This window comes from Hippocampus comes, unplaced genomic scaffold, assembly GCF_001891065.2.
Source record: "Hippocampus comes isolate QL1 unplaced genomic scaffold, H_comes_QL1_v1.1 scaffold147, whole genome shotgun sequence".
Taxonomy (NCBI): domain Eukaryota; kingdom Metazoa; phylum Chordata; class Actinopteri; order Syngnathiformes; family Syngnathidae; genus Hippocampus; species Hippocampus comes.
In genome coordinates this window covers 3,761,679-3,789,518 of record NW_017805009.1, presented here as the reverse complement: position 1 = coordinate 3,789,518, position 27,840 = coordinate 3,761,679, and the positions used below count along the sequence as shown (strand labels likewise).

Here is a 27,840-nt window from a genome sequence, read left to right as displayed (position 1 = left end):
GAGAGCCAATCGGCAAACATATATGCAGACAAACAAGCATGCACTCTCACAATTGCACCTATGTACAATTTAGTCTTCGATGAACCTAATATCTATGTTTTTGGAGTGCAAGAGGAAGCCGGAGAAAACCCACGCAAGCACAGGAAGAACGTGTAAATTCTACACAGGAAGGCCGGAGCCAAGAGTCAAACCATGAACTTCAAAACTGTGAGGTGGACGTGCTTACCAACCACAAGTCATCATCATTACTTTCAGGGAGAAACTGTTCTACCACCTTTTACCATACTGTGCTGTATTGACTTTAACAGTGTGTTACGGATACTGTAGAACAAAGAATATACAAAATACACAAACCTCTCTCTGTTTATTGTTTTCTTTTGTTTTGGGGGTTTTTGTGACCACTGATCAACTGTACGCAAAATATTCATAACAAGAATGTAAACATAGTGAAATGTGACCTGTGACCTTCAGGTGTGAAGCATTCAATGAAAACGAACACTCTCTCCATACCTCTTTAACTGTTCCAATTAAAGCGCAATAACTCAAATATGAATATGCATTACATGCAGCATATACACATAAGTAGGAAGCACAAAAACAAGATGTCGCACAGGGCAAGGAGCCAAATCCGGTGAACATACTCGAGAAAATACAGGCGAGGCCTTCGCGTCGATTATGCAAATTTCCCGCAGCTGCGAGGAGCATAATAACTCTAAGACAAACCATAACACGTGAAACTATTGTCTACGACTTGCTTGACAATTGTAACCTTGCTCATCAGGCCCGTTTTTGCAGAACAATGTCTATGTTTTGCGACAATAATACAGTTATTGAATGAGCACAGTGCATTGTTTAGCTCCGATAAAAGATTCCGGCCTTAGCAGCAGCCGAGGCTTAAGACTAGTTTTAAAAAATATATTGTTAATACCAGACAGAAATCACTAACATAACCCTAGCAAACACTCACAATCCTAAACTAGAAAAATATTTATTGATGTGTTTTCATCCTACTGAGAATGTCTCGTTCGAGATCTGAATCACTCTTTGCACTGTTTGCATCATGATTCAGTAATCATGATTCTGGAGGACTCAATTATGGGAATACAATATTCTGACCGTGTCAAGTCCCTGAGTAAAATTTTTATGATGTTTTGTGACATATATTCCAGCCAAAGTAGGTCATTAATATTCTTGATTTTCTCCATAAATAGCGGTTTATTGGACATGTTGCACATCCATTGTCCAATTTATCCATTTATAAGGGCACCTCATAATCCCTTTGGATTTCGAGAAATAATATTTCCAATTCGGTCCCATGAATAAAAGGCACATGCGAGATGTGCACTGAAACGGTTGATCTCCTTCATGGACACAAATCTCTCGTTGTCTTGTAACTAAGATGATAGCCTTAGTCGTCTGTTCCCGTCAATGCCTGGACGTAAGGGGCTCCATCTCTATCACGAGATCGCGAGGCCGCGGACCCCGACTTAACTCCACCACCCGTGGGACCACGGTGGACCAGCGGTCTGAAGTGGGACACACAAAAAATGGGCTTGTTTTCCTCTGTAATGAATCGCAGGGTGGTGTGGAATGTGTTTGAGGGCCATGCCACCAAATCAGTACCATTTGCATCCCCGGGAAATGTCAAGTTATGATAAACGCATGTTAAAATTATCAGTAAAATACATTTTTAAACATATATTTTTATTTACACTTGCCTGTCCCTGCTTCCTATTTGTATTATGCCTAACACCAACTATACTGTAAGATTATAGTCTTGCAAAATATGTGTATTTAGTTTAAATTTACACTAGTCAGGAAAATCTCAGGAGAATTTGTAATATTCTACAAGTCAAATGCTCCACAGGAAGTTGCTCATAATTTAGGCCTTGTCGAGTTGTAAAATAGAGTAGTCGAAGACCCAGTGTAAACAGAACAAAGACATGTCGAGCATATTTGCTGAATGGCAGCCGCAGATTTATATATTATTTTTTGTTTGGTATTTTTTTTCAATATTTATTTCGTATTTGGGATTTGTTTTTTTGGGGGGAGGGTGATTTTTTCCCCCATCACCACCCCTGTTTACCACCTGCCCTCATATCAGCGTTTTTTTTAGAATTTTTTTTGGGAGGTGGGGGGTAAAAATAATAATTTTAAAAATTATTATTATTATGATGATTATCATAATATTCATATATAATATTATAATAATAATAATAATAATATAATATGATGATTATCATAATAATCATCATAATAATAATTTTTAAATTAAATACCAGGAAAAAAAGCGTTTGTGTTCTGGGGGAAAATTATTTAAGTGGCCCCTAAGTGTGTGAGTGTGGCTGCAGGTGGCCCATGGGCCACCAGTTGCCGAGCTATGAGACCAAAATCTCTCAACTCTTGGCACCTTCCGGGGACCGAAATGATTTATTTGATGTTAATCGTTCATTTTTACAATGCCGTATGTTTTTTTTTTTTTTGTAATCACTGTAAGCTAAGGTGCTTATCATCAACGTACAAAACGCCATGTGCCTGTATTTCATGTTACTTTCAGTACTGTTTCTCAAATGGTGAGTTACAGTACAATAAACTAATGATAAAAGGTTGCCTGAGATGGACCAAAACACATTGTGAATAATTCAATGTGTCTATTATTAGAAGACAGAAATTTCAGTTGATGTTAAAAGAGTTACAAGAAGCAAATGGCACCCATTCTGTCAGAAGGCGCAAGTGCATTCATATTCATGAAGTGCAGCAAGACTCTCACCCCTCCTCAAGCCTCTGACACTTTGTTGCAGGCCGTTGGCCTGGCAGGTCTCATTCTTGCCTGGGTCTTCATTGATTATTGCCAAGTTTTGATTCCAGTGGCACCAGTTCACCTCATCCACTCTGTTGAAACATGGCATGAGGGCTTTGTAAGCTTTGGTTTTGAAACTTCCTATTTGCAGTTTGTACAACGTTTATCCACAGTTTGCATTTGGTGTATCTTTTAAGTGGATTCATAATTCATATCCCTGATTTGATCAGAGAACTTTGATCACAAGGTTTTGCCCAAATCTAATGAATCGACAATGTTCGAGCCAACCGTAAATTTGGAGCATGGATATACCAATATATATATATATATATATATATATATATATCTGTTCAATAAATAAAATTCCACTAAAATATTGAGTTGAACTCTAGGCATCGGAACACATTTAGTGTTGTTAGCGACAACAGAACATCCGGATCTGGGTGAAACTTAACCTCCTATATCAGGGGTGTCAAACTCATTTCACATTGTGGGCCGCATATGGCCTCGGTAGATGTCAAGTGGGCCGCACCATTAAAATTATACCATACTCTGCTATAAATAACCAAAATATCATGTCTTTCCTTTGTTTTGGGAAAGTGAAGCACAAGAACATGAGGAAAATGTTGACATTTAATGAACATATCTTTTACCTAACATTTCATGAAACACTTTAGATTTCCTTCGACAAATGTGTAATTTACTTTTATCATTCACAAATATGCATTGCAACTGATCCCACTGATTGTACAAAGGCACAAAACTTTAACAAGTAATTGGCATTGAAAAATATAGTCATGCATTTTAAGATTAAACGAGATTTATACAGAAAGTATTTTTTAAACCATTTACACATGTGCATATAAAATCGAAATGTAATCCCTGCCTACACTTGACAAACTAAAGAGAAAACAGTGTGCCCCCGAGCGGATAATCTACAAATGGCATCTTATTAAAAAATATTCATTCCGTGTCTTTTATGCATTTTTACATTTTTAAATTATCCTGAGGGCCTGATCAAACCTCCTCGGGGGCCGGTTCCAGCCCCGGGCCGTATGTTTGACACCTCAGTCCTGTATTGTAGATTGTAGCATATGCACACGCAGATGTCAGGTAGTATTAATGTGAATACAAAAGTGCAATACTGCAATTGTATAAATGAAGTCACAGATGTGGTTAAAAAACCCATCGGTGGTAAAGACTCAAGGGTGGATGAGATCCACACACACCGGTGCTGCCATGGACTTGAGGCACTGTGAAATGAAGTGTCATTTTGGGACACACCACTTCAATGCCAAATGCTGATTTGTCAGTCATGGGCCTGTCAAATTGTCATGACTTTTCTCACCCTCGCAGACCTCTGATACTTGGACTACAATGCCACATTACTGGGGTTGTTCCCTTAAAGGTAGCTCTTTTGTACCCGTGACCTTTAAAGCGTGGGAACAAATCTGGACATTTTGCAGTTACAAATGATCTTGGAGTCTAATTAGCTGCACGAGCACTTCTGCCTTAATGGAAACAAATTCTACTACATTAACTTGACTTCTGATCGCGTACGTGGTTCATGACCTAGTAAGAACACTCACATTTCTACAAGGACAGAAAAATGAAACGTACCTGAAGCACCATCGTCGGTCAGGTGTTCCATCCCAATTCTTGCCTACAGTAACCATCTCGCCTACTCGAAATGACTTGCGAATACAAAGTGGGAAAGAGCGTTCGATGTCCAAGATGGTGGTTGCCCACTGCAAATGGACATTATTATATAAGACTTTTTGTTTCTTTTAGTAAAATACCTCGTAATGAAAAATCTGAAGACAACAAAATTGTTTCAGTACTTTACAAAACTTTTTTTCCTATAGCATCCATTTCAACATTTACATTTATTACCACTATATTGATGATGATATAGTCTTACACTATGCATAACATATTTACCTTTATATGCTGATTAAGTGAGAACATGTTCTGGAGTGAGGCATGTGATGTCCATTTTAACTCATTTGTCTGTCACAAAATATGATTCCATTCAAAATGAAGGGCTAAATTTACTTCATTAACTTATGATGAAGCCCGCTGACAGATGAGTCAGAACATGACCAAAAAAAAAAAAAAAAAATGGAACAACAGAAGGTAAAAGTCAAGTTGCAGTCTGTGTGACTGCAGCTAACCGTGTGTTGTTATTTTTAAGTTGAAGTTTTACGTCTTTCAGAGTTTTCATTGGATTCGATGTTTTTACATGAGGAAGAACCAACTGACCTGCAGCTTCCAGATCTTTTTGCTCTCCTTGGACACCTGGCCCACCGTTTCCCCCATCAAGGCGATCAACATGTTGAGCAGCAGCACAAAGGTGAGGATGATGTAAGTCACTAACAGAACGAGGAAAACTGCAGGGTACTGAGCACTGTGGATCATGTCCAACTCTCCCATCCCGATGGTCAGTTTAAAGAGGTCCAGTAAGAAGATACTGAAGGTGTCATGGTCCCTGCACTTGGGGTACGTCGGGCAGTCTCCATCACAGTCCGTGCCCGGGGGTGGACACACGGTGAGGAGGGATACCAGAGCTACACAGGGTTAGAATTAGTCACGCCATGTTTTCCTATGTCAAGTATGAATAAAACTACAGTACTCAACAGACATTCTCATAAATGCCCATGTACTGTACAACCTAATGAGAATAATAATGATGAATGTGCTTTACTTGGCAATAGAAGCACTGCATTAATTTAACATTATGTTCGAAAATGGTTCTAGATGGAATATGGAGGAGGTTCTAATTTAAAAGGCTGGTGATCCCGAAGAATGAACGAAAACTAAATGTGTGTGCAAAATGGATGTTTGGAAGACTCCAACGGTTATTCTTTGAGGTTTATGCTCATCTTACCTGACGCGTAGCCAATCATGAAAAGTACGTACACCAGTAGAAACCTGAACAGGTCTTTGAAAAGAATCTGGGGATCAAATACAAACACGTCTAAGTTGCAAGGCCATTTGAGGTTTGATGACTACTTGAGTTTCTCTGCGCGGTGTCCACCTTCTGTATCATGATGCTGTAGGTACCAGTGAGCTTGAGGCCTCTGGTGAAGTAAAGTGTGTTCATCCAGCCCAGGACAAGAGCAAAGACCATCACTGACACGTAAGCCTCAATGCCAGACAAGTAGAGAGCAGCTGTGACGATGATCAGTATCGAGTAGATGAAACTAAAAGACACAGGGGGGAAAAAAAAAAAAAGAGCGTCAAGTATAGCGCTTGTAGTAATAAAGTCTGCCACGCCGCGCAGAAACACATTCTTGGCATATCAACAAATGTACAAAGGTGTTGAACATTCAGTACCCTTTGTTTTAATCATGGCTTTAATTAAAGATGTAAACTAGAAAACATGGCAGGGAGGAGATAAACTAGACCATTCAATTAAGACGAAGCGGAATATGCCGCGGGTAAAAATTCACAAGATGTGAGGAAGAGTCATGTGTGGGAGGTAGTGTGAGACTTACTACAGCAGTTGAAAGGATCCATCAATAAATAACGACTTCACCCCAGGGCATTTCTTCAAGAAGAGGTCCTTAATCTGCAATGAGATGTACACACATTTCCATAAATGCAACAACAAACACTCATTAAAGACACAAGTGAGTAACCGGCCATTAAATATTTGATTTGAACTCACGTTGGTGAGGAGGAAGAAGATACCGGATGCTAATGTAATGACCTCTCCTGCCATCCGCAAGTAGTCGCTGGATGTTGTATAAGGGTACGGGGGCTGCAAAACAAACAGGATGATTAGCAAACTATTCAGATGCTATCAAGGAGACTAAAATATTAATATTAGGTGCACCGACATAATCTTATGAGATATAATTATATTGTACTGCATATACTGCATTGAAAAACATTATACAATGATAATGTACAGTATATTGGAGGTTTATCACCGTTTTTTTGTAGATTTTTTTTTTCCAATGCATTTCAATGGGAGTCAATTATACGCAAAATTTCACTAATCGCAGGCTGGTCTCGTTCTTATTCTTACACGCTAGTTATAATATCATCATTCATCATTTGATGGCAGACATGGCTTAGTTGTGCTTGCACCAGGTCTTATATTGCCCTAAACAACAATGTGAGTAGGTCACATACTGTAATTTTTGGCGGATTTGGAATGACAACGCAGGACAAACATAGTAAATTCTGGATGAGTTAATTTTTTTTTGGGGGGGGGGGGGAGAGAATCACAGTTCTTGCACCTAATTTTGGTTCATTGCTCAACAGTTTTTTGCCATCATGGTAATTCATGTGCCCAAAATCCTTTCGCACCAGAAAAGACAAAAATTCACAGTATGTGGTTATATTTTGATTGTTCAAACCCTTTTTTGTTCAAAAGATGGATGTTTTATAGATGCATTGCGAAATGAAATATTAAGATAGTATGATGTAAAAAAAAGGTATATGCACATATCTTGTGGCATTTTTGTCAAACATCTGATACGGAAGCGCGTGGTCCTATACGTAGCCCCGTCAGTAGCGCTGATGAAAAATTGTGGCTCCATCCATCATTTAAGTTGCCCATCACTATAGTGTGTGAGCACACCGGGTGCTAACTCCCAGGCTTTCACAGTTTCTTCTACCCACCGTTCCCTGTGTCGGGTGGTAATAAGCCACCAGGGTGAAGACAATCATGGTGAAGAGGTAGGAAATTACGTTGATGTAAAAGGTCACAGCTGCAAACTTCTGCCACTTGGCCCTCAGCAGTTCATTGATGGGCTCCACCGCCAGCATCTCATGACGGATCTGACAAGGACATATTGTCATCTGACTTTTTAATACACTGGACTTGAAAGAAACTCCATTACAAATAGATTGTAGATTTTTATTTTTTTTTACCTCACTGCGACTGCTGTAAACAAGGATCTCCAGCACAGATGGTTCACCTCCACATGTGTCCAATGAAGACAGATCATAGAGGGAGGAGTACACTGGTCCATAAGCCCAGTCCTTAAACTTGCGTGACAGATGACGGACATCCTCATCTTTGATCTCACGGCGGATGATGTGTTGAAAAACCTGTGAAACGAAATGAATATGATTCCATGCTTCGTCTAGATTAGAAAGTCTTCAGAAAAATGCTATTTTCATTGTATCCGTTTTTTGACATAATTTTGCACCTCAAAGTGGCAGTTGTCAACTATTAAAAAAAACAAATAAACAAAAACGCACAAAATACCCACCTTAAATATTCCAGTTTTGTTGGAATTACATTTGGGTCCGACACTGATTTGATTTTGGTGATGATTGCCACTGACCTTCAAAAATCATATGCAATAAGCACCAATGACAATAATGCAGTATATTAACGATGGCAGCCTAATCCGCAGATGTAAAATTCAATTTTATGTGGCCTGAGAAAACAAATTTTCCTTGACTTTTGTTCTAAACTAGCTTCCCATCGTAGAAATGATGGTAAAATGCATGAGCAATTCTAAATAATGACGGGGCGATAATTAGAGGTGCCACATAAAATATATTTGGGACAAAAGGTGCCTCACGCTCAAGCCGCATGCACGGTGCTTGAACAAATACAGTGCAACCCGGTTTCTAACTCATCAACGCTTTTGGCAGAACATCTAATGTGTTCAATTGCTTGAATTGGCATGAAAAAACAAGAGTGAGATGAAGGCAACATCAAGTGACATTTAAACACCCTTACTTTGGCTTTTTGCATGGCACCAAAGCAACGACAAATGCCAGAGTTCATGTTTTTACAGCATATCATCATATTTCTCACTGTAAAAACCATTACTGTCGCACATGTCATCGCTGTTCATTTCCCAAAAAGACAACAAATGTTGCGCTTTCCTTTCAAGACAGATTACTCTACTTATGTTGATGTTTCATTGCAACTGTACAGTAAATGTTATTACCTATGTTTCGCTTTACACAAAACATTAGCAATTTGTTTTGTATTTTCTGCCAGTAACGTACAAATTGTAAAACAAACCGTAACCTCAACAACCTCAACAACAATGCTAAAATATGGCCCGCATTGAAGTTTGACAAGCCTGCTCTTGCCCAAATCTTAAACCTAAATCAAGCCTTATTTAGCCTACAACTGTGATAACTGTAACTATGTTGTTGTAGTTGTTGTTTTGGACAGCACGGTAGTCGACTGGTTAGCACGTTGGCCTCAGCGTCAGCACGGTAGTCGACTGGTTAGCACGTTGGCCTCAGAGTCCAGAGGTGCCGGGTTCGATTCCGGCTCCGGAGGTACTCGTTTTTGCCAGCGTTTTCTGTTGTCTCGTTTTTGCGGTGCGGTTTTTGTTAAATAAATCTTATTTTCATACGTAGTTCTTGTTGTTGTCTGCTGTTTCGGGAATCCTTTAGATCACCTAGGTTGCGAGCGAAGCGGGTTCCCTTCCGCTTTGCCCGCAACGTGACAGCTCCAGCACGCCCTTGTGAAGATAAGCGGATCAGAAAATGGATGGATAGATGGATGAATGCTAAATATAACCCAAGTACTGTACTTAGTTATGCAAGAGTGAAAATTGCAAGTACACAATTTTTAAAAAACAGTCACCAGTTCAATGCATGAAGTTGAATTTGTGCACTTGGGTCCTATTTTCCTTGTGAAGATAAGCGGATCAGAAAATGGATGGATAAATGGATGAATGCTAAATATAACTCAAGTACTGGACTTGATTATGCATGACTGAAAATTGCAAGTACACAATTTAAAATAACAGTCACCAGTTCATTGCATGAAGTTGAATTTGTGAAATCGTTGGGTCTTATTTCCCATCATTCTTACCCCGATCTTGCCCAGTTTGGCCGCCATCATAAGTGGAGACATGCCATCATTATTGAGCACCTTCTCCAGGCTGCAGTCTGGGTACAGTTTGGCGCTCTTGATCAGAAGCAGGTCATACATCTTTGTGAGGAAACGGGTGTTGTCCTTGGTGTTGTCCGCAATGTGCACCAAGGCGTGCAGGACTGTGTTGCCCCGGGAATCTTGGCGCCTCAGGTCGGCCTTCTTGTGGGGATTCTCGGTCAGGTAGTGCACAATGTTAGGCTGGTTGGTGCAGGCGGCCAGTGAGAGAGGAAGCTCACCTGTGGGAGGCGGAGGGTAGAATTCTGAATTCTCTAGGGGGAGGACAGCAATTTGGTTGAAAAAACCAGCTAATGAATACGAGAGTTAATTAGGAGCTGTTGCTAGCTTCTGTTTGTTTTTGCAAAGCATTCTAAACATGGATCAAAGATTGGTCTTTAATCCCCGCTTCGAAAACAGCACAATTAGCAGTTGTTGGAGGGAAGGTTGCAATGGGGCCAGAGTGCCAAAAGCAGCTGCGGGAAAATGAGCCGTTGCCATGGGTGACAGATTACTTTGTCACCTCAGATAGAAACGCTCCTCTTCATGGATTTGCACGGGTGCACGCTGAGTGTTAGCGTGAGTCGAAATCCCATTAGCCATCAGCCCTGCCAGGTTCCTGTTCACCTCGCCGCAAAGCTCCGCAGCAAATTACTCACACTGTGCACAGACACGCTGGGATTTGGGAATGACAACCGTACTACGCGCAAATAGAAATCATCTCCTCCGTGATGGGTGAGGAGTAAAATGTGCGTTTCCAATCAAAATTGAACGAGCCTTTATGTTGACTATGCAACACAAAAAAAATGAAAGAAGGCGCAATCTACCGCTTCATTGCTTTCGGTGTTCGATAGAAATATCTAATCAGTCTTTTTTTTTTTTTTTTTTTCGAATCATTACCAGAGAACATAACACATGTTGTAAATATCACTTTTTCTTCTGCTACTATTTCTTCATCGGGTGCTTCTTATTTTGGTCAATTTCATTGAAAAAAAAATGCTGACCGCTCCACAACGATACAATCCTCAAATTTGAGTCCATCATTGATATGTTTTTTAATGAGCTCACTGTACTGAGGTTCGCGGTTCGGATCTTGGCTTTTCTAGAGTTCTTTCCTTGCTTGTGTGGTTTTGTTCCTGGTATTCGGAAACAAAGTATTAACACTTCATAATTATACTTCAGTAGATTTTTCATGTATTTGTATTTGAGCGTTTCTTTTTGTGACTACTTTTTAACTTTACTCTCTTCATTTGAATACAATTCTTATCAGTACTTTGTCACAATGGACTCAATACTTGTTTCGACCTCCACAGATGATGACGCGATATAAAAAAATACATATATAAATACTGAGAGGTATGGTCAATAACGTTTGATATCCTGATTGATTGATATCTTGTGGACTTATAAACTGTATGGTGAAAAAAAAAATCTGCACAATACAGGTGGACCGGAGAGCATTTAACAACCATATTGCAACAGATTCTGAGAAACAAAATATTCCCTACCATGGCTTTATTTAATTTGAATATCCATCTAATCTGAAAAAAAATACAAACAAGTAAGGAATATTCTTTCAATCGTTATCATGAGCTAATTTGTCATTTTGTTCCTCAGCTCGCCACATTAGCAAAGCTATAGGAACAGTGGAACATTTTGTTTTGATAAGGTATAAAATCCTTAACCAATCTTCTTTTCGGCAATGCGCTCGACGCTGTTTTATCAAAACAGGCGCTGCGTAATACGTTAACAACATTACAGAGGCGAAAATCTTTCTACTTTTAACTTAGTGAAGGAATTGAATCAGTACATATAGTATGAGTATATGAGCCACGTCCACCAACAGAGGGCAGTATTGAGTTTTGCTCGAGGTGAGATGCTGCCTTCCAACACAGGATGTTGGTTTTCCACTCCAGAACACAGACACCTTTCTTCTGATGCAACTTGAACACACGCCATACCATACACATGTGTTTGTCGAGCATTGCATGGCTGCCTTCGAGAAAAAGAAAAAAAACTGGCAGTGTCTGAATTTGCCAGTGGTGAAAAGGTGGCACTGACATTTCCCCTGCCAAGAACATGTACCAAGAAGGTATGACTCTGTCTTGGCAGCTGCTTTAAATGTAGACAGAGTGGAAAAGAGTGAAAGGTAAAGCTGTCGGTCCGGCACATCGTTGCATTTGCGTCATTTCCTCACCACTGCTCCTCTTGCACAGTCTTTCATGATTTAAAGAAGTGGTTTGAGGTTTAAAAAGTCTTTGGTTTGAGACAAAGAGGCACAGTTTGAAGTAGGCAGAGGCTATTACCGAAGTAGAAGTAGCCGCCCTCGTCCCTGGGTTGGAAGAAGCGTCCTCTGGCCTGCGCGTGAACATCAGCGCCTTTCTCCACAAGTAATTCCACATACTGCTTACAGCGACGCTCGATGGCAATGTGGAGCGCCGTCTGGCCTGACAAAAACAAACCGTGTTCAAGTTATGAGCAAATTTGCCACGAGAAACGATTCAGAATCACACACAATTGCCAAAAGGACTTTCGAGTAGTTTTAATGCGAGTGTGAGCGATCGGCTTCAGTCAGAAGGGAGTGCAGGAAAGGGGAGACCTTTGGGGCAGATGTCAAACAAAGTTGGGTGAGAACTGCAAAGTGTTTCTATGGAAACCCAGCAGATTTTCAGAAGTATCGACAAGAATGAAAAGTTGAATTAACCTCAAGGTGTGCATTTTAGCCTCTGTGTAGAGGAAATTGGAAGCACCTTAGTTAAGAATTACAAAAAACAATATAAATACACATAAAAACCAGGCAGACAAAACAATCTAAATATTAGCTCATTTCCACAGCTGTAAATAGTCACTGAGCACATTTAAACGGTAAATACTGTACACTCCTTTTCCTCACTGCAGGACCTCGCCCACCACTCTAAACATTGGTAGCTTTGACACAGTGGCGGAAAGAGGGGGGGGGGGCTCGAATTCGACCAACAAATGGGCCATAGTCATACCTCTGTAGTAGACATCCCTGAAAGGCGTGTTAATAAACTCCCTCAGGCTTCCTGTCTTCTCTGCTATGTCCACCAGCAGCGGGATGGTGTCATTCTGCCCGCTGTAGAGGTTCAACAGAGCTTTGGGAAGACATGTCTTACCAGTGGACGGCTCTAATGAGAAATGACAGTAGAATGTGCAGTGGTTATTGTTGTATAGTATCGCGAATAAATGAAGACATTTGTGGGGATGTAGAAATCTCCTTGTACCTAATTTGTAAATTTATATGGAAAATAAAAACAGGAAGATAAAAAACTTGAGATGAAATGGAGTTACGTCTTCTCTATTTTTAACCTCTTTCTAGATAGTCTTTGAAACCGTTTGGCAGCTCAAATAGACAACAGTTTGCTGTGATTTTTCTCTGCTCCCTGTTATAAGCGTCGAGCATACACAGGAAGCTTTCCTTGGGACTGCCCGTGATAGGACAAAGTCGATGACATCAGCGCCCTTTCCCACTCACATCTATCTGGGTCAAAGAACAGCAAAGACCCAGAGGATCAGCGGGAAACAGAAAGTCAACAAGGTGGAGATTACAATGGGTTCTGCTTCACGGCAAAAGGCCCATTCTCTGCCAGCTCTGTTTAAACAATTCCTAGTGAGAATGCTGACACTCCCAAGCCTACCTTTGAACTCCTCATCCGTCAGTCGCTTGTCGTTACTTTGCAAGTACTCCAACAGACCCTCCAGGGCCTCGGGATCCCCACGTGACACACAATCAAAGAGGCTTGAGCGGTTGAAGACTTTCATAACCTTTGGGGGGTCCTCACTTGCACCGTCTACATTGGATGTCTCTGTTTTACTATGAAGACACAGAAATGACAGGTGTCATGTATTAACTGCAAGATGCTTCAATTTAACACAGCACAAAGAGGTCATTACAGTGCTGTGATGAGCTACGATATACTCCAAAAGGCATGAGAGGCATTTTATTATCAATTAATCCCAAAACCTAAATTGAGGGGCTGGCAAGACCACAGAATAGCATCGCTTCATCATTCTCCATTTTATGCTGGTTGGTTACGGAAATTTCCTATTCCAGCATGACTCTTTGCCCCAGTCCACAGAAAACGGCCCATAAAGGTACGAATTTGATGCCATACACTTTTGTGAGTCAGATCTGCTCTCAGTCGCAACATGATTGAATTTTTACCAATTAGTCTAAGGCATGGTGTCAAACTCAAGGCCCGGGGGCCAGATCTGGTCCGCCACATCATTTTATGTGGCCCGTGAAAGCAAATCAAAGATGTCAACTTTCATGATGCTTGCTGAAATCTCGACCAAAATTTAAAATTCTCATTTGTAATAATTAAGAGTGATACTGTAAGCATTTTCTTGTTAACAAACCCGTCATTTCAGTAACTTTTTTAAACAATAGGTGAATAAACCGTTACTCTTGACTTCTTTATATAGTTTCATTCATAATGGCTCTTCAAGGGAAACTGTAACTAAAATCTGGCCCACGAAAAAAATGAGTTTGACACCCCTGGTCTCAGGGATGATATGAGCAACAATTCTCACAGAAAGTGGCCAACGGCACATGTTCCATTTTCACCTCAGGTCTAGTTGCTAGGCAGTGTCCTTATACTTTTGCCCATATTATGTAGGGCTGCATGTATGAGCAAGGAGAGTGCTGGGTGGAGGCAGTTGTCTAAATATTACCTCAACGGCCACGAAAGGCACCAACAACATACGCTCTGTTAGATTACTAAAAGGGGCCCATGTTGTTGTGTGTGTGTTGGTGGGTGTGTGTGTGTGTGTGTGTGTGTGTGTGTGTGTGTGTGTGTGTGTGTGTGTGTGTGTGTGTGTTCGCACTTCTTCATGTGACACACCTCTGTCTTGAGAGCATTTTTGAACACGATTTTTCCAACCCTTTTCCCAGTTAAAAGAACTTTATCAGGTCTGTTCCCGTATTTTAGTTTTAGCAAAGTGCCTTCTCACCCTCTCGGCAACTTCTTCCTGCGTCGTTTCTGGTTACTCGTGTTCCTGTAAGTGCCATAGTCAAAGAGGGAGTCCATGGGTGCTTTCTTTGGACCTGGAACAACGTTTGATTCATATATGGTGGATTCCAGTAGATCCATGGGGTTTGAAATGCCCTTCTTGAAAGCACCTTGGAACTTCATCCGCAGGTTTGGTCTCCCATCCACTGCAGCCTGGCCGGACTGAACCGTTTCCTGGGCCGAATCCTGCCCACGGTCCTGAGTAGATGGGGAGCCATCCACGCTCTCAAACAATTCTGAGAACTCCGACAAGAACTGCCCGTCATTCCCAGCCTGATCGCCATCGCTTGGATCGAGAGAGAGGGCTGTGCTGGTTGGGAGAGAGCCGACGGCGTCGGCCTTGGACAGGGCAAGGTGGCACCTTCTCAGGAGGGTCGTAGCAGAGCGACCCTGTAACAACAATGGCCACACTTCAGAACCTTAAGAGGGTTTTAGCTCAGAAATATCTTGGACAAACTGAAAAGGATGTGAAGGGGAGTGATAAAATGTTCTTTGCCTGGAATCTTTTATGTAGATATCCATTAGGTTACATTTTAGATGCATTCTTTGCATAGTGCTAAAGTGAAGCATCGCTTGTGCAAAACACCAATATGGACAGACAATTCGCCTCAAAGAAAAAAAAGAAAGGACCCAAAGAAAGACAACAGCAATAGCACCTGAATATTGTGAAAAATAAATAAGTTCATGAATTAAATACATTAAAAGAAAAACTTGGGTGAACTCAAAATTTCAAGGCAAAGAGCTTTGATAAAAATTTAAGTTGGGCAATTCAACCAAATATTCATGAACGTGTAGTATAATGTTTTTGTGTTACAAAACCTTGGCTTTTGCTGTTCTGAAAATTGGCTTTTCTTCATTTCACAAGAAAGAAATACAGAACTAATTATCCCTTGTATTGTCCCCAAACGTAAAGATAAAATTAAAAACAACTCAATAGTTAGTTTTGGAGCAAACGACTTGCTTGTTTTGTTACACTAACTAAGATCCAACAAATGTCAATAATTTAAATTTAAAGTTGTTTCAAGTTAAATGATTTTTTTTTGGGGGGGGGGGCGGTGGTAATTGTTTTAGCCCCCAAAATACGAGTTATGTTTTTACAGTGCATTGCGCTCATGACTTCTCTACCTCATTCATCACTTTTATCACAACAGTGTGATAAATTCCTGTTCAAGCGAAGTGGAAATGATGTTCAAGCATGGGTTGAACCTGAAAAAACAACAACAAAAAAAAGAAGCATTACTGGAAGGCCAATTATGAAAGTTTATGCATGGTTTAAAAAAACTGAGCGGCATAAAAAAAATAAAAAAAAGGGTTAGTGTATGACGTTTGAAAATTTGGAAAACAGATGCCAAAAGCAATAAGGTGACCGTAGCGTCTGCTCTGTCATTGGTCAGCGGGCCTGTCATACCACCTGCACTTTCGGATGAATGACAGGTTTACTCTAACCAGCAAGTAATCTTCCATTTTCCAGCCACTGTGGGAACATAAACATACATGTCGCTGATATGGCCTGACGATCGTTTATACAACATGGCATCCCTTAAAGCATCCTTTCAAATCCTGCGTTGGCTCATGTCAATGCAATCTTATCTAAACCGCGAAAGGTTGTGGGGCGGGGGGGCTCTAAGGGACAGCCATGACTCACACAATGGATTATCATGCCTTTACAGTTCACTTCACATTTGATAGTGAGCACACAGACAAAAAGATGCTATAACCAATCTTTATATACTTTCACGAAAGTTTAAGGAATAAGATGTTTAATGGAGTTGTGTCAGCTATGTACGCACCAGATGTCTGATTTGACGGATCGATTAGTCACACTCAGAGATGTGGCGATGATGATTGTAAAGGTTCATGATTGACAGTGGCCCTAAAAGCAGTACTTTTAAACCTGCATCGTTAAAGTGGTGAGGTCTTTTATATATTTTTTTATTTGTATTATTTTCCCCACAAGATCCGAAATCCCTTGTGGCGCCCCGGTGGAAACTGCTCAAACACCCATTGCAACTACAGCACTGTCGAGTGGATATTCTCTCGGCAAGGTTTTGACATGAACGACAATACTGGCTCAACCGATGTGACAAGGGAAGGGGATAACAAACTCCATTACTCCCCAAATTTATTTTTCACATTAAAAACGCGCTATTTCTTAATGTAAAGAAGTCTTCATGTAACAGAAAACATTGAGGAAAATAGCGAAATGGATTTCTTGTATTAATCTACAATAAAGTTCTTATTTAAAGGTTTAGACGTATAATTGTTTAGACGTATAATTGTGGCCCCTGTTGGTAAAAAGTAGTCAACAAAATGTGCAATTTACCTTAATCCGCTAGGCTTGTTGAATTTCTTTGCTTTATCAATTCTTCACCATTTCCATAGCTTCCACGCACCCAAAGTTGAATTTTAGTCTGTCTTCAGTTTCTGACTTACCTTCACGCTTCACCTGAAACGGCCAAACCGCCGCAGAAACAGCAGCAACAGAACAACGCATGCTTCTTCGTGTGATTTTGGGTGGAGTAAAGTTGTCATTTACTAACTTGGCTCCCAAGTTGGAACTGACCGCCGGAGCTGAACGTGCAGTACCGTAAATTCCCGCAAGATGGAGACTCTTGATCCTGAATAGAGAGAATCGTAAATAGAAAGTGGAAAATGAGCATAATTTAAAAAAATCAAAAATATTTTTCTGTCAATTAAATACAATACACGTTTTGATAACTTGGCACACAAGGGGGAAAACTCCATCTAATTTTATTAACGTGCATGTCGAAGTCATTTCGAGAGATTGGGGAGGGGTGATTGGTACTGCTTTGCCACTTTACACCTAACAGTGTCCATCATGAGCCAAACAAAACAACATAGCTAAAAAAAACACAAAAAAAAACGAGTTAACTATGACTAGTAAACTATAAAAATGTACCATAGCATTTGTTATAAGATAATAAGATAAACAGGGCAAATCTGTAAATTGTTATTTCAGAAGAATGTATCAAACTGCTAACCCTCCGCAGTAAAGTACCCTTCTTACGTTCAAAAAGGTTGGTGGCCCCTGGACTGGAAATTGCAGATATCCGTTTTCAAATGTGAGGTGTTCTGTAAAAAAAGTTGTCCAATAAAATACTCTAGTACAGATACTTCAATGATCTGATTAAGAACAGTAACAAAATAACTGTTCTTTATTGCATTGCCCCATTGTTATTTCTTCAATCGTTTGCACACAATTACAGTGTATTTCATGTTTAAAAACCTATGAAGAACAACAAAATATTTAAAAGAAAGTGATCACCAATAGATTAAACTGTAAGCTATTGATGCTAAATGCTTACCCACAAAATTGAAACAGACAGAAAAACAACAAAATGTTGCACATATGTTTATTGTCCATAGTAGTTCGCATGTCATGCAAATCTATAACATGCTTTTGCAGGCTGCACAATTCAACCAAGTTTCAAACTACTGTAGGCTATTTGAGGCTTTTGGGATTTATTAAAATGTGTAAAGGTATTTTGAAATGCTACATAACGTCCATTTGCAGGTTATGGGTCACACTAAAGTACATAGCTGAACACATTAGAATCCACGGAGAGTACCTGTATATTTTTTATGCTAGACATTTTATATTATTTTCTATTCTGAGTGAACATGCCCACAACCAATAACGCCAACAGAACATAAATTCAGGCATTGCAAGTCACATGGATAACAATAGCTTTGAGTGCTTACCATTATGTCCGCTGAGATAATCGAGTGATAGCATAGATACGACACAAAAGTGCACAGATAGTACATTAGTATGACTCGAAGTTGTTTAAGGCCATGTAAGTCTAAAGCGAAGCACAGCAGAGAAGGACAATGGGTTGTTTTGCGCTCAAACTCTGTAGTCAATCTCAGCATTCATTTTATTATACATCTCATAAATAGCATCGACTGTAACAGAGAAGTTGATCAGGAATTTTTTCACTTTCTCCAGACATTCCTCTTCCTTGACTTCGCGGCCTTTGGAGAGCGCCTTCAAGAAGTCCGATCTGTACGGGGCAGCAAACAGAGCTGCCTAAAACCAAACACAAATGTCAATTCTATTCCAACATAACACTATTCTGCTATTCTGCTCCCAACAACACAACATTAGCAAACTAAGAAGATACAATGCGATTCAGTGCACCTGTGGTGGTAGCAATCAAAGGAAAAGACCGACAGCAGCAGGAGGCAGCAGGGGAAGGACAGGACCGGAAGGTGGGAAGGAGGAGGGAGGGAAGGGGGGGGGTGCTCATTTCCTTGTGGCAAAATCTGGACCACCTCACTTTTTTTTTTTTTTTTTTTTTTTTTTTTTTTTTTTTAAAAAAAAAAAAAAAAAAAAAAAAACTTCTCTCTACAACATATTGGATTTCAATAGGCTCTGCACCAGTTTAAAGCTTCCTGGTTCAAATTTCAACTCAGATCCTCCTGTGTAGAGTTTCCAAGATCTATCGTGCTTGCATATTGCTTGGGTATTTCCAGATACTTTGGCTTTCTCTCACGCTCCAAAACCACGCATGCTAAGTTAAGTGAGCACTCTGAATTATCGATAGGTGTGAATGTGATAGTCAGCAAGGAAAACCTCCAACTCACCTATAACCCTAATGTGTAGAAGACCCTTCGAAAACCGATGTATGGACAAACTATGCACATCTACTCTTCCTGTTTTTAAGGCTTGTGAGTCGATATCTCAGAACTCACCCTGAAAAGCTGTTGAAGCCACCAGCTGTGATATCGCTTCAACGTCAATTCATATGCTTTGGTCACATTGACTCGAATGAGATTTGGGTTGTTTTCATCCTTTTCACCATCCAGCAGGCTTTGAAGGAACACTTGGATAAAGCGTAGACTCCTTGAGATACGTAAGGAGATTAATGAGCACTCACTTCATAAACTGAAGCATGACAGTATGTGTTACACACGTGATTTAAACATACAAACCTTTTCAGCCACATGAGTGCCAACGTAGCTCCAACTTTGGGCCATTGTGTTCCATACATTTCCTTCTCGACCTCCAAAATCTGTTGGAGGGTCCTGAAGCGTCCTGGGTTAGTGTCATAGACAGCCTTGACTTTCTAAACATTTGAACACAAATATACGGTATTTTATTTTGTATGTTACGATCTTCTGCATGGATTCCAGCGAGTCTATTTCTGCTTCCACAATGTCAAAGGCTGTGCACATCTAGTATGCCGACTTTAAAGGGAATAAGAGTAGTAGTCAGCCTTGTTCATGCCCAAATTCCCCTTTCTTATTGTACTCGTCTGTGAAAATACAAAGTATACCACAGAACAAAAAGTCCACCCACATGCACGATTAAACTGTGCTGTGTGCTAGACTTGCGCTTGACACAAAAATAGAGCTCTCTGTCTTTGGCTGGCACAGTGGTATCTGTGTCATAGTATTGGAGCATGACAACAGAGGCACAGTATCTGCTAAAAATGCCGATACCAGTAATGATACAGGATACTGTTATTGACTTGCATGGATGTGCTTTTTGTTACCGCTCGCGGTACTTAAGTGACTGAAGCGCATCAGCAAATGTGCCATCCTTGACCATGTATATTCTTTCATCTGAAGCAGAAAAGTCAGCACAACTATATTTGACTTACCGATATTTTTACTTGTACTTACTGTAATATTCGCTAATATGTCAGACTTGATGGGTGCAAAGATAGTCGGGCCAAGACAGTCTGCGGACAGATTGCATCCAAAACTTTAGAGAACTCAACTTTTCAATTTCATTTTCAATTCATGCAAGCATTTTTAAAAAGTGACGAAGGATTTACCACAGGTGATTAACCTTATAACCAATACCAGAATGGACCAGCTATAGTGTCTCTTTTCATAGACCCATTAGTACAGTAGTACCATTCGTTGTTCTTGAATTAGACTACTAGACAAGTGGAGTGTTTGGTGTCAGGAAAGTGAACAATGAGAATGTGGACCCACGTAGGGCTCGCTCGACTCACGGGACTCTTTCAGGCCTTGTCAGTCATTCCTTCCTGCTCATGAGGGCATGTCGTGTTTGGGAAATACAGCAGAATTTTACTTAACTTTCCAGATATCTCAGCAAGGCCCACATTAATTTTGCAAATGTGCTTTACATGTTTTAAAAAAAGCAAACAAATCCACCAAAAAGTAGAATTTGCCCCAAATGCCTCAATCTTTAGCAGGAACCCTCATGTCTGCCGTCTCTCAAATCAAATGAAAAAATAAGTACCAGACAGTGCCAGTCATAACCTCATTTCATGGCTGGGTGAGCCAGTAATGGGTCATGGCCAAAAGATTTCTGGGTCATCAAAAACAATGAGGTACAAGAAGAAAAGTGTTCAGTATTGACATCAGATTTTGTTCCTCTAAAAGGTTTCACGTAGCAATTTCCATACACAACCTTTGGCATATTAATACAGAATGAAGTGGCACAAAGATGCCCTGCGCCCATGAATGGGCAAGCGGAACTCAATACCATACGAATCATTTTCACAACTTCAAATCCAGGGCAGGGAATTAAATTATGCATGATAAAACAATTGGAGACAGCTTGATGAAGAGAAATGTGATCCAAATAATTTATTGTTTGAGGAAAAAAACAACTGTTTAATTGCATCCACTCGACAAAGCAAGCAATGAGATCGTTTTCTGAATTCCAAACAGTCATAAGCACCTAAATGCAAAAGTACTTTTTAACATTGCATAGTCACAGTTAACACTCCGTCTAGTCCCGTACCTAAAAATCATAAACATAATAAATTATATCTCTAATTCTAGGACAGAATCAACAACATTGCATAATATCAAATGATACCACTTCTACTAACATGATAGCATACTTACCAATGAATGGTGGAAGGTAGGTTGCAGCCTCTAGAAAAGGTCTGGTTTCCACTTGTCTGTCAGCTGGCAATGGTCTGAACTGGTGCTCCAATAGCAGAGCCATGGTGTCTCGCCTGCACAGTTGCTTGTCCACTCAGAGGTGAAGGTAACAGACTGATAGACTTACAGTGACCATGAGACTGGGTGACGCAAACACACTCTCTCTCACACACACACACACACACACACACACACACACACACGCACACACACACACACACACACACACACACACACGCACACACGCACACACACAAAATCAATTTATACAAACAATAGACACATTTTATTGGTGTCCTGATTTTAAAAAAGGGGAAACCCGGGATCAATTGTTGCTGCTAAAGCTTGACCATTCAGAATGACCAATTCCTTGTAAAAGTCTCACTTCAGCAAGTTTTTTTAGGTGAGGGATTTGAGGAGAATTACAGTCAGACTGACAACCTTGATTAGAATTTTAATTCACTGTAATTGACCATTAGTTTTTTATATCACTTATCCTCATTACGATGTAGACAGGTGAGCTGGACCTTTTCCCACTTGACTTTGAGTGAGAAACTGGGTATGTATTCATTTGTTACTGCAAAAAAGAAACAAAGTTGAATGAACTCAACATGCTTGTGATTTCTGTGTAAAGTGAAGAAAAATTAAAAATTTTCCACAATTTTTTCTTTTTTTGCTAAAATGAAAAAAACCAAGGTGGCCCGGTGATCGACAGGTTAACGCGTCGGCCTCAGAGTGCAGTGCTGTAGCGTTCGATTCCGGCTCCGGCCTTCCTGTGTGGAGTTTGCATGTTCTTCCCGCGCCTGCGTGGGTTTTCTCTAGGTACTCCGGTTTACTCCCACTTTCAAAAACATGCAGGTTTGATGGAACACTCTAAATTGTCCCTAGGTGTGAGTGTGAGCACACATGGTTGTTCGTCTATGTGTGCCCTGCGATTGGCTGGCAGCCAATTCAGGGTGTACCCCGCCTACTGCCCGAAGACAGCAAGCAATGGGTACGTGTGAGTGACTCGAGGGGATGCAGGACAATATGCGTTTTTACGTCATAAAGTGTAATTCCACACCCATTACAATAGGGGGCAGCAGAAGCACTGTCACTGTCAGACTGTGTGTGAGTGTTAGCGGTATAGCTTTTTAGAGTGTTTTTTTTCCCCCATCGAGCATGCGCACAAGTTAAGAAACATGGGCAAATATATGAATGAAAAGAAAGGAAGAAATAGGTGTTAAAACATTGTCAACAAATATAGTCTTTGTTTAAAGGCCATCTATATTTCTTGCTTTTGGTTGTCCCGAGACTGTTAATAAGGCTGCAATGTTGTGCAGTGGTGTAATTTACAACAATTTTAGAGACGAATGATGGGCTGGGGGAGGGAGCCAAATTTTGTTTTTCTCTCAATTAATGATTTTCTCTTTTTCCGAACACCCCGAAAGGCCAATCGTTATTTTGCACGTTTTGGTCTCTCCCTCTTTCCGTACCAGCCTAGGAGCGAGTAACCAGGAACTGGAACTACAATCTAACGGCGGTAAGCACGGATGACTCCGGTATAACGCCCGTTTTGAATATGCTTGCGTTTTATTGCAAAACTGTGGTTGAAGTGAACGCAAGAGAAAATACATATCACCTGACGTTTTTAGAGCCAAATGTTTAAGAAAATATATATTCAGTGTGTTTTGTTAAATATGTGGTACGCTAACGGTTGTCTGTTGGATGCGTTTGCAAGCAAAACAGAAGCTACGTCACGTCGATGGAACGAGGAAGGAGTTACCTATGTGTCGTTAAGTCAGTGTGTCTTTGCAGGTACATGGCTTTGCCGACCCTCTCTACATATGTGCCCTATCGGCAAAGGGCTCTTGGCATACAGCTGGCCTGGAAGAGGGAGCAACAATGTCGGAGGCGGGAACAGTTGGCCCTCAATGCTAAGTATTTCAGGGACCAGAATGTCCGCACCCATTTCCACACCGAGTGGACCTCCCGGCACTCGTTCGAGCAGAGGTAGACAGCACACAACAAATGTCATTACAGTACTTGACTCACTGTCTCTGTTCCACTTCATCCAAATGTATTTGGTGGGGAGTTGAGGTCAGGGCCATCGAGTTATTTCACACCAATCACACTCATCCATGCCTGCCATTATAGACTTTTGCTTTGTGCACTGAGGCACAGTTGCACTTAAACACGATACTTCCCCAAAATCTTTAAACAACGCATGAAGCAGAGAATTTCCAAAATAAAGTATATTGATATGGTTGAGAATCAAGATTTGGGAGAAGCTAACAATGATTGATTAACTAAAAAATTAGAGGTTTGTCCTCAAGAGTTTTCTAGCTACCCCAGCTTCCTCCAACATTCCAAAAACATGTATCTTAGGGAAAAATGTTGATATGATTGTCGAGATGCTGTATTAATCATCCAGGGTGTTCTTCAGCTTTTGGCCTAAGTTAGTTGAACTATTTCAAAACAGTGTATCTTATCCATGTTTTGCAAGCACGGAAGTCTGAGGCAAAAATGTATGTCTGTGCTTTGCCAGCATGGCCGCATATTGTAAACAGAAGCTGGAGGATGACAAAGCAAACAGTCTGGAACACCGCAGGATGCGACTCAAGCACATGCTTGACGAGGAGCAAAAGCAACTGGACAAAGAGCTGGATCTTTTGCTACCACACAGGGGTGTAATAATTAAAAAAGCAGATGCGCAGCATTTAAGAGATGAGAGGAGAAAAAAGGTAGATGAAGTCAATTGTTAGAAGCATATTTCCTTTCTGCCTGTGTGTTATGCTCATTATTGTTCTTGTATTGTACCCCTAGCTAGCACAGGAACTGCTCAAGGAGCACCGTAAAAGAAACAACCCTGAATTGCAACAGGTAGCCAGTTCGATTTTGGTGGTGGTGGGGAGGAAAAGCAAAAGAAATCGGACAATGATTTTGCCTCTAGCTGTGATAAACAATGCTGTCTTTCTTTAGTAAATGATAAACCCGTTTGCCGGTTTTGTTCAAAGATCTATTCTGTCCATGGGCTGAAGTTCTTCTCTGCTTTTAATTTGTTCATAGGCTGAGACGGCCTCACAGCAACATCAGATTGTCAACCCATTGCAACTACTAATATCTGAAAAGAAACAGGTAGGATAGCCGGCAAAAGTTGTCGTTACATCGTTTTTCTTGTGTCATTCGTGAGCTCAGTTTCCAATTTCATATATTCTGACCTCTGTGCTCCAACCATAATTTGTAGTTGAATGTTTAATTTCTTCAAACGTGCAGCAAGAAGTGGAGGCGCAGGAGATGTGTCGCTTTCAAAACGAATGTGAGAGGACCCGAAGAAAAGACCTTGAGAAGATCAAACAGGCTGACCAAAATGGTAGCCTTGAAGAGCGTGAGAAAGCACAGAAACTTCATCAAAAAATGGAAGAACTGAGATTGATGGAAGAAGAGGTACTGCCAAATCAACAAAAGTAGATGTGGAGGAAAAAAATGGTACGAGTAAAGTTCAAATCATTTCTTTTTCTGTCCAAGGCAACTCATTTAAAGAAGGAAGAAGAAGCTTTTCAGGTCAAGTTATGGGAGGTGGACAAGATGGAGGTCGAGAGGAGAAAATTTGAGGAAAGGCGCAAGAAGGCTGAAATGCAGTAAGGAAAGTGCTTTTCGGTACATTGACATTCAGGCTGGTGGCAAACTTTGAATATTTCTTCAATTAGGCATTTCCTGGTCCGACAATATAGAGCTCAGCTTAGGAGGCGAGCCCAGCTGGTGCAGGAAGAGCTGGTGAGTCTTTAAATAGTCGCTTATCGAAGAAATATATGTGATCAACAATTTGCTCAACTATGCGAACACTGGTGAAAGCTGCAATGGTCAGGAATAATGAAGAAGGAAGATGTATCTGATGTGTGACTTCAAAAGTGTCGCTGTGTATGCCTTCGTACCCTCCAGGAGTCTGACCATAAAATCCTGGCAGCCTTTCTTAAAGGAGAGCAAGAGAAGGTTAGCATGGAGGGGGCGCGAAGAGAAAGGGTCTTTGCCGATGCCGCCTGGATGACTCGTGTGATTGAAGAGCAGCTTGAGCTGGAGAGAGAGCGGGAGGCCGAGTTGGACTTCCTACACAGGTGAGCAACAGCTTTCACCAGGCTCTCCAAAAGAGACTTTGCTTGTGTTTCGAAATCACTCTCTCTCCACTACTTAGTGCTCTATGTCATGAGTTGCCGCCCATTTTTAGTGCTGTTTGAATGCGTAGCGAGTGTGTTATTCCCTGCATAGTGCAGTCATTGTATCACACAATGGAACGAAAAGCAGTGAGCAACAATTATCTCTAGAAAATCAAATACATCCCATTGATGCATTCTGCTGATACAGAACAAAAGATCTTCTGTTCCTGGGGTATTGTTTAATTTTTCAGCAAGAGACAAATGAATGTCCTGTTGCCAAATTTTCTTGAAGTTGAGCAACAAAGATGGACATAAAATGCTTTGTTTGCATGACTTTTTGAAATAAACATCTTAAAACGACGTAATGTTATAACATATTTGGTCACTACTTAATACAGAAATCCACCAGCTGATGTTGAGTCGGCATCTATACTGTGTGTGTGTGTGTGTGTGTGTCTGTCTGTCTGTCTGTCTGTCTGTCTGTCTGTCTGTGTGTGTGTGTGTGTGTGTGTGTGTGTGTGTGTTATCTGAATTTAAAAACTCCAAATTTCTTCCAAAAAACATCACTAAATATTCACTGTGCTTTTTCCACTGGGGAAAAAAAATACGAATGTTGGGGGGGGGAGACATCTGCGGCTGCCAAACCGCAGGAATGTGGTGGCTTACCGTATAGTAATTAGGGAGTAGGGAATGAGTGAATGATTCCAAACGAAGCCTTCTTCGCTTGCACATTTTAACGTGCCTTCCAATTCAGGGACGAAGCGCAGCGCTTATGGGAGAAACGAGAAGCAACATGGGAACGAGAGAGAAAAGCCAGACAACTACTCATGCATGAGGTGCACTTGATTCTTACAAAGCAAATTTGATGTCACAATCTCTCAGGGCCATTGCAAAACATTACACAAGTCACAAAAAGCTAAATGAGCATTCTTGTGTTTGCCTTGTAAAAAAGGTGCTTGTAGGAAGACGGCAGCAGCTGGAGCTGAAAATGCGGCAAAATCGCGAGGCGCAATTAGCGTCCCTGAGGAGGCGAGAGGAACTGATCCAGGAGCTTGAGCTGGAGAAAGAGCTCAGACGCCAAGAGAGGGAAGAAGAGCAGCGCCGTAGAAAAGAGCAGGTGCAAAGAAATTGGCGCTCAGGATTTGGATCGCTGCGTTAGAATTGTTATGACTGATCAGGCCATTGAACGAAGATACCTCGTGTACATTATTTGGCGATGTAATGCAGTTGTGCCGTTTGCATCCTGCAGGAGGAGGAGGAGCAGCTCCAAGAACAGTGGGAGGAGCAGTGCAGGATAGAGGATCTTCAAGAGGAGCTGGATGCTCACTTCATCCATGAGGGGGCGATAAAGCAGAGGATAAGCAATAACGCATACCCGCCAAAGGTAAACTCAACATTCAGTGAACATGCTCTGGCTGGAAACTTTCAACTCTTAAATGTTAAAGACCAACTAAACTTTTTTTTTTCCCTTCCATTTCAGGTACAGGTATACAGTAAGCCTCGAGTAGCGTGGACATGAGCAACATCAAAACATTATTTATTCTTTTTTTAAAATCACGGTCATTGCCTTACGAACAGGCCTGTGTGCCATCTTCGTCACGTCAACGTGTTCAAGAGTATATTTTGTACCTTCAATGTGTAGAATTAATTTTAATAAATACATTCTTCCATGAATTCAATGTTGTCTATGAAAAACACTCTTTCGAAGGTGCATTTTAAATAAATTAAGTTTATTTAAAAAAATTATTTTTTTCAAAATGCAACTCAAACAGCTGCTTCATATACAGTACAGTAATTCCCTGCACTCACTCCATTCAGTAACATTAAGTTGTGCTAAACAATCAGGAAACATGACATGGACAGCTCAATCTGATAATGTTGCACAACACAACACAGATCAGAGCACAACACATGTGGACTTACACATTGTTTTTAGCTCTAGTTGTAACGATGCCAACACTGTAGCGGCACACAGACTGCATCATAGTGCAGAGAAGAAACCTTTTCTTAACGGTGGACCACATGAACGTCGGAGGCATTCCCAGATTTCGTGAATGCGACAGGCGGCGACAGGCGCACTGCTGACTGGCTACACAGACGGGTACATCGGGGACATCAGCT

The 27,840-nt window shown here is 40.8% G+C and overlaps 3 protein-coding genes across 5 annotated transcripts; 1 reads left to right on the top strand and 2 right to left on the bottom strand.

The window, feature by feature from the left end:
• Positions 1 to 303: 303 nt before the first annotated feature.
• On the bottom strand, positions 304 to 17,240 carry trpv4 (transient receptor potential cation channel, subfamily V, member 4). Of its 2 annotated transcripts, XM_019860330.1 has the most exons (18): positions 17,019 to 17,240; positions 15,821 to 15,901; positions 14,806 to 15,085; positions 14,637 to 14,730; positions 13,322 to 13,497; positions 12,659 to 12,811; positions 11,969 to 12,109; positions 9,606 to 9,904; positions 7,685 to 7,864; positions 7,433 to 7,591; positions 6,471 to 6,563; positions 6,298 to 6,371; positions 5,838 to 6,003; positions 5,688 to 5,754; positions 5,063 to 5,367; positions 4,421 to 4,548; positions 2,771 to 2,892; positions 304 to 1,526 (listed from the first exon to the last, which is right to left on the bottom strand). In XM_019860330.1, exons 2-18 carry the CDS (start codon positions 15,827 to 15,829, stop codon positions 1,426 to 1,428), a joined length of 2,547 nt encoding a protein of 848 aa, XP_019715889.1. In that variant the 5' UTR covers positions 15,830 to 15,901; positions 17,019 to 17,240; the 3' UTR covers positions 304 to 1,425. The 2 variants fall into 2 exon arrangements, with proteins under 2 accessions (XP_019715889.1, XP_019715882.1); XM_019860323.1 differs by having other exon boundaries at positions 305 to 1,526; positions 14,637 to 15,085.
• An 822-nt stretch (positions 17,241 to 18,062) lies between these two features.
• On the bottom strand, positions 18,063 to 21,778 carry gltpa (glycolipid transfer protein a). The gene is made up of 5 exons (XM_019860506.1): positions 21,548 to 21,778; positions 20,345 to 20,403; positions 19,652 to 19,785; positions 19,412 to 19,562; positions 18,063 to 18,746 (listed from the first exon to the last, which is right to left on the bottom strand). Exons 1-5 carry the CDS (start codon positions 21,648 to 21,650, stop codon positions 18,564 to 18,566), a joined length of 630 nt encoding a protein of 209 aa, XP_019716065.1. The 5' UTR covers positions 21,651 to 21,778; the 3' UTR covers positions 18,063 to 18,563.
• Positions 21,779 to 22,797: 1,019 nt separating this feature from the next.
• On the top strand, positions 22,798 to 27,398 carry tchp (trichoplein, keratin filament binding). 2 transcript variants are annotated; one of them, XM_019862077.1, is made up of 13 exons: positions 22,798 to 23,108; positions 23,384 to 23,578; positions 24,114 to 24,309; positions 24,392 to 24,448; positions 24,635 to 24,703; positions 24,842 to 25,012; positions 25,094 to 25,206; positions 25,276 to 25,342; positions 25,508 to 25,680; positions 26,474 to 26,555; positions 26,672 to 26,837; positions 26,967 to 27,103; positions 27,206 to 27,398. In XM_019862077.1, the coding sequence occupies exons 2-13, from the start codon at positions 23,388 to 23,390 to the stop codon at positions 27,236 to 27,238; spliced, it is 1,455 nt and encodes a 484-aa protein (XP_019717636.1). In that variant the 5' UTR covers positions 22,798 to 23,108; positions 23,384 to 23,387; the 3' UTR covers positions 27,239 to 27,398. The 2 variants fall into 2 exon arrangements, with proteins under 2 accessions (XP_019717636.1, XP_019717643.1); XM_019862084.1 differs by having other exon boundaries at positions 22,802 to 23,127; positions 26,672 to 26,836; positions 26,969 to 27,103.
• The last annotated feature ends 442 nt before the right edge of the window (positions 27,399 to 27,840 follow it).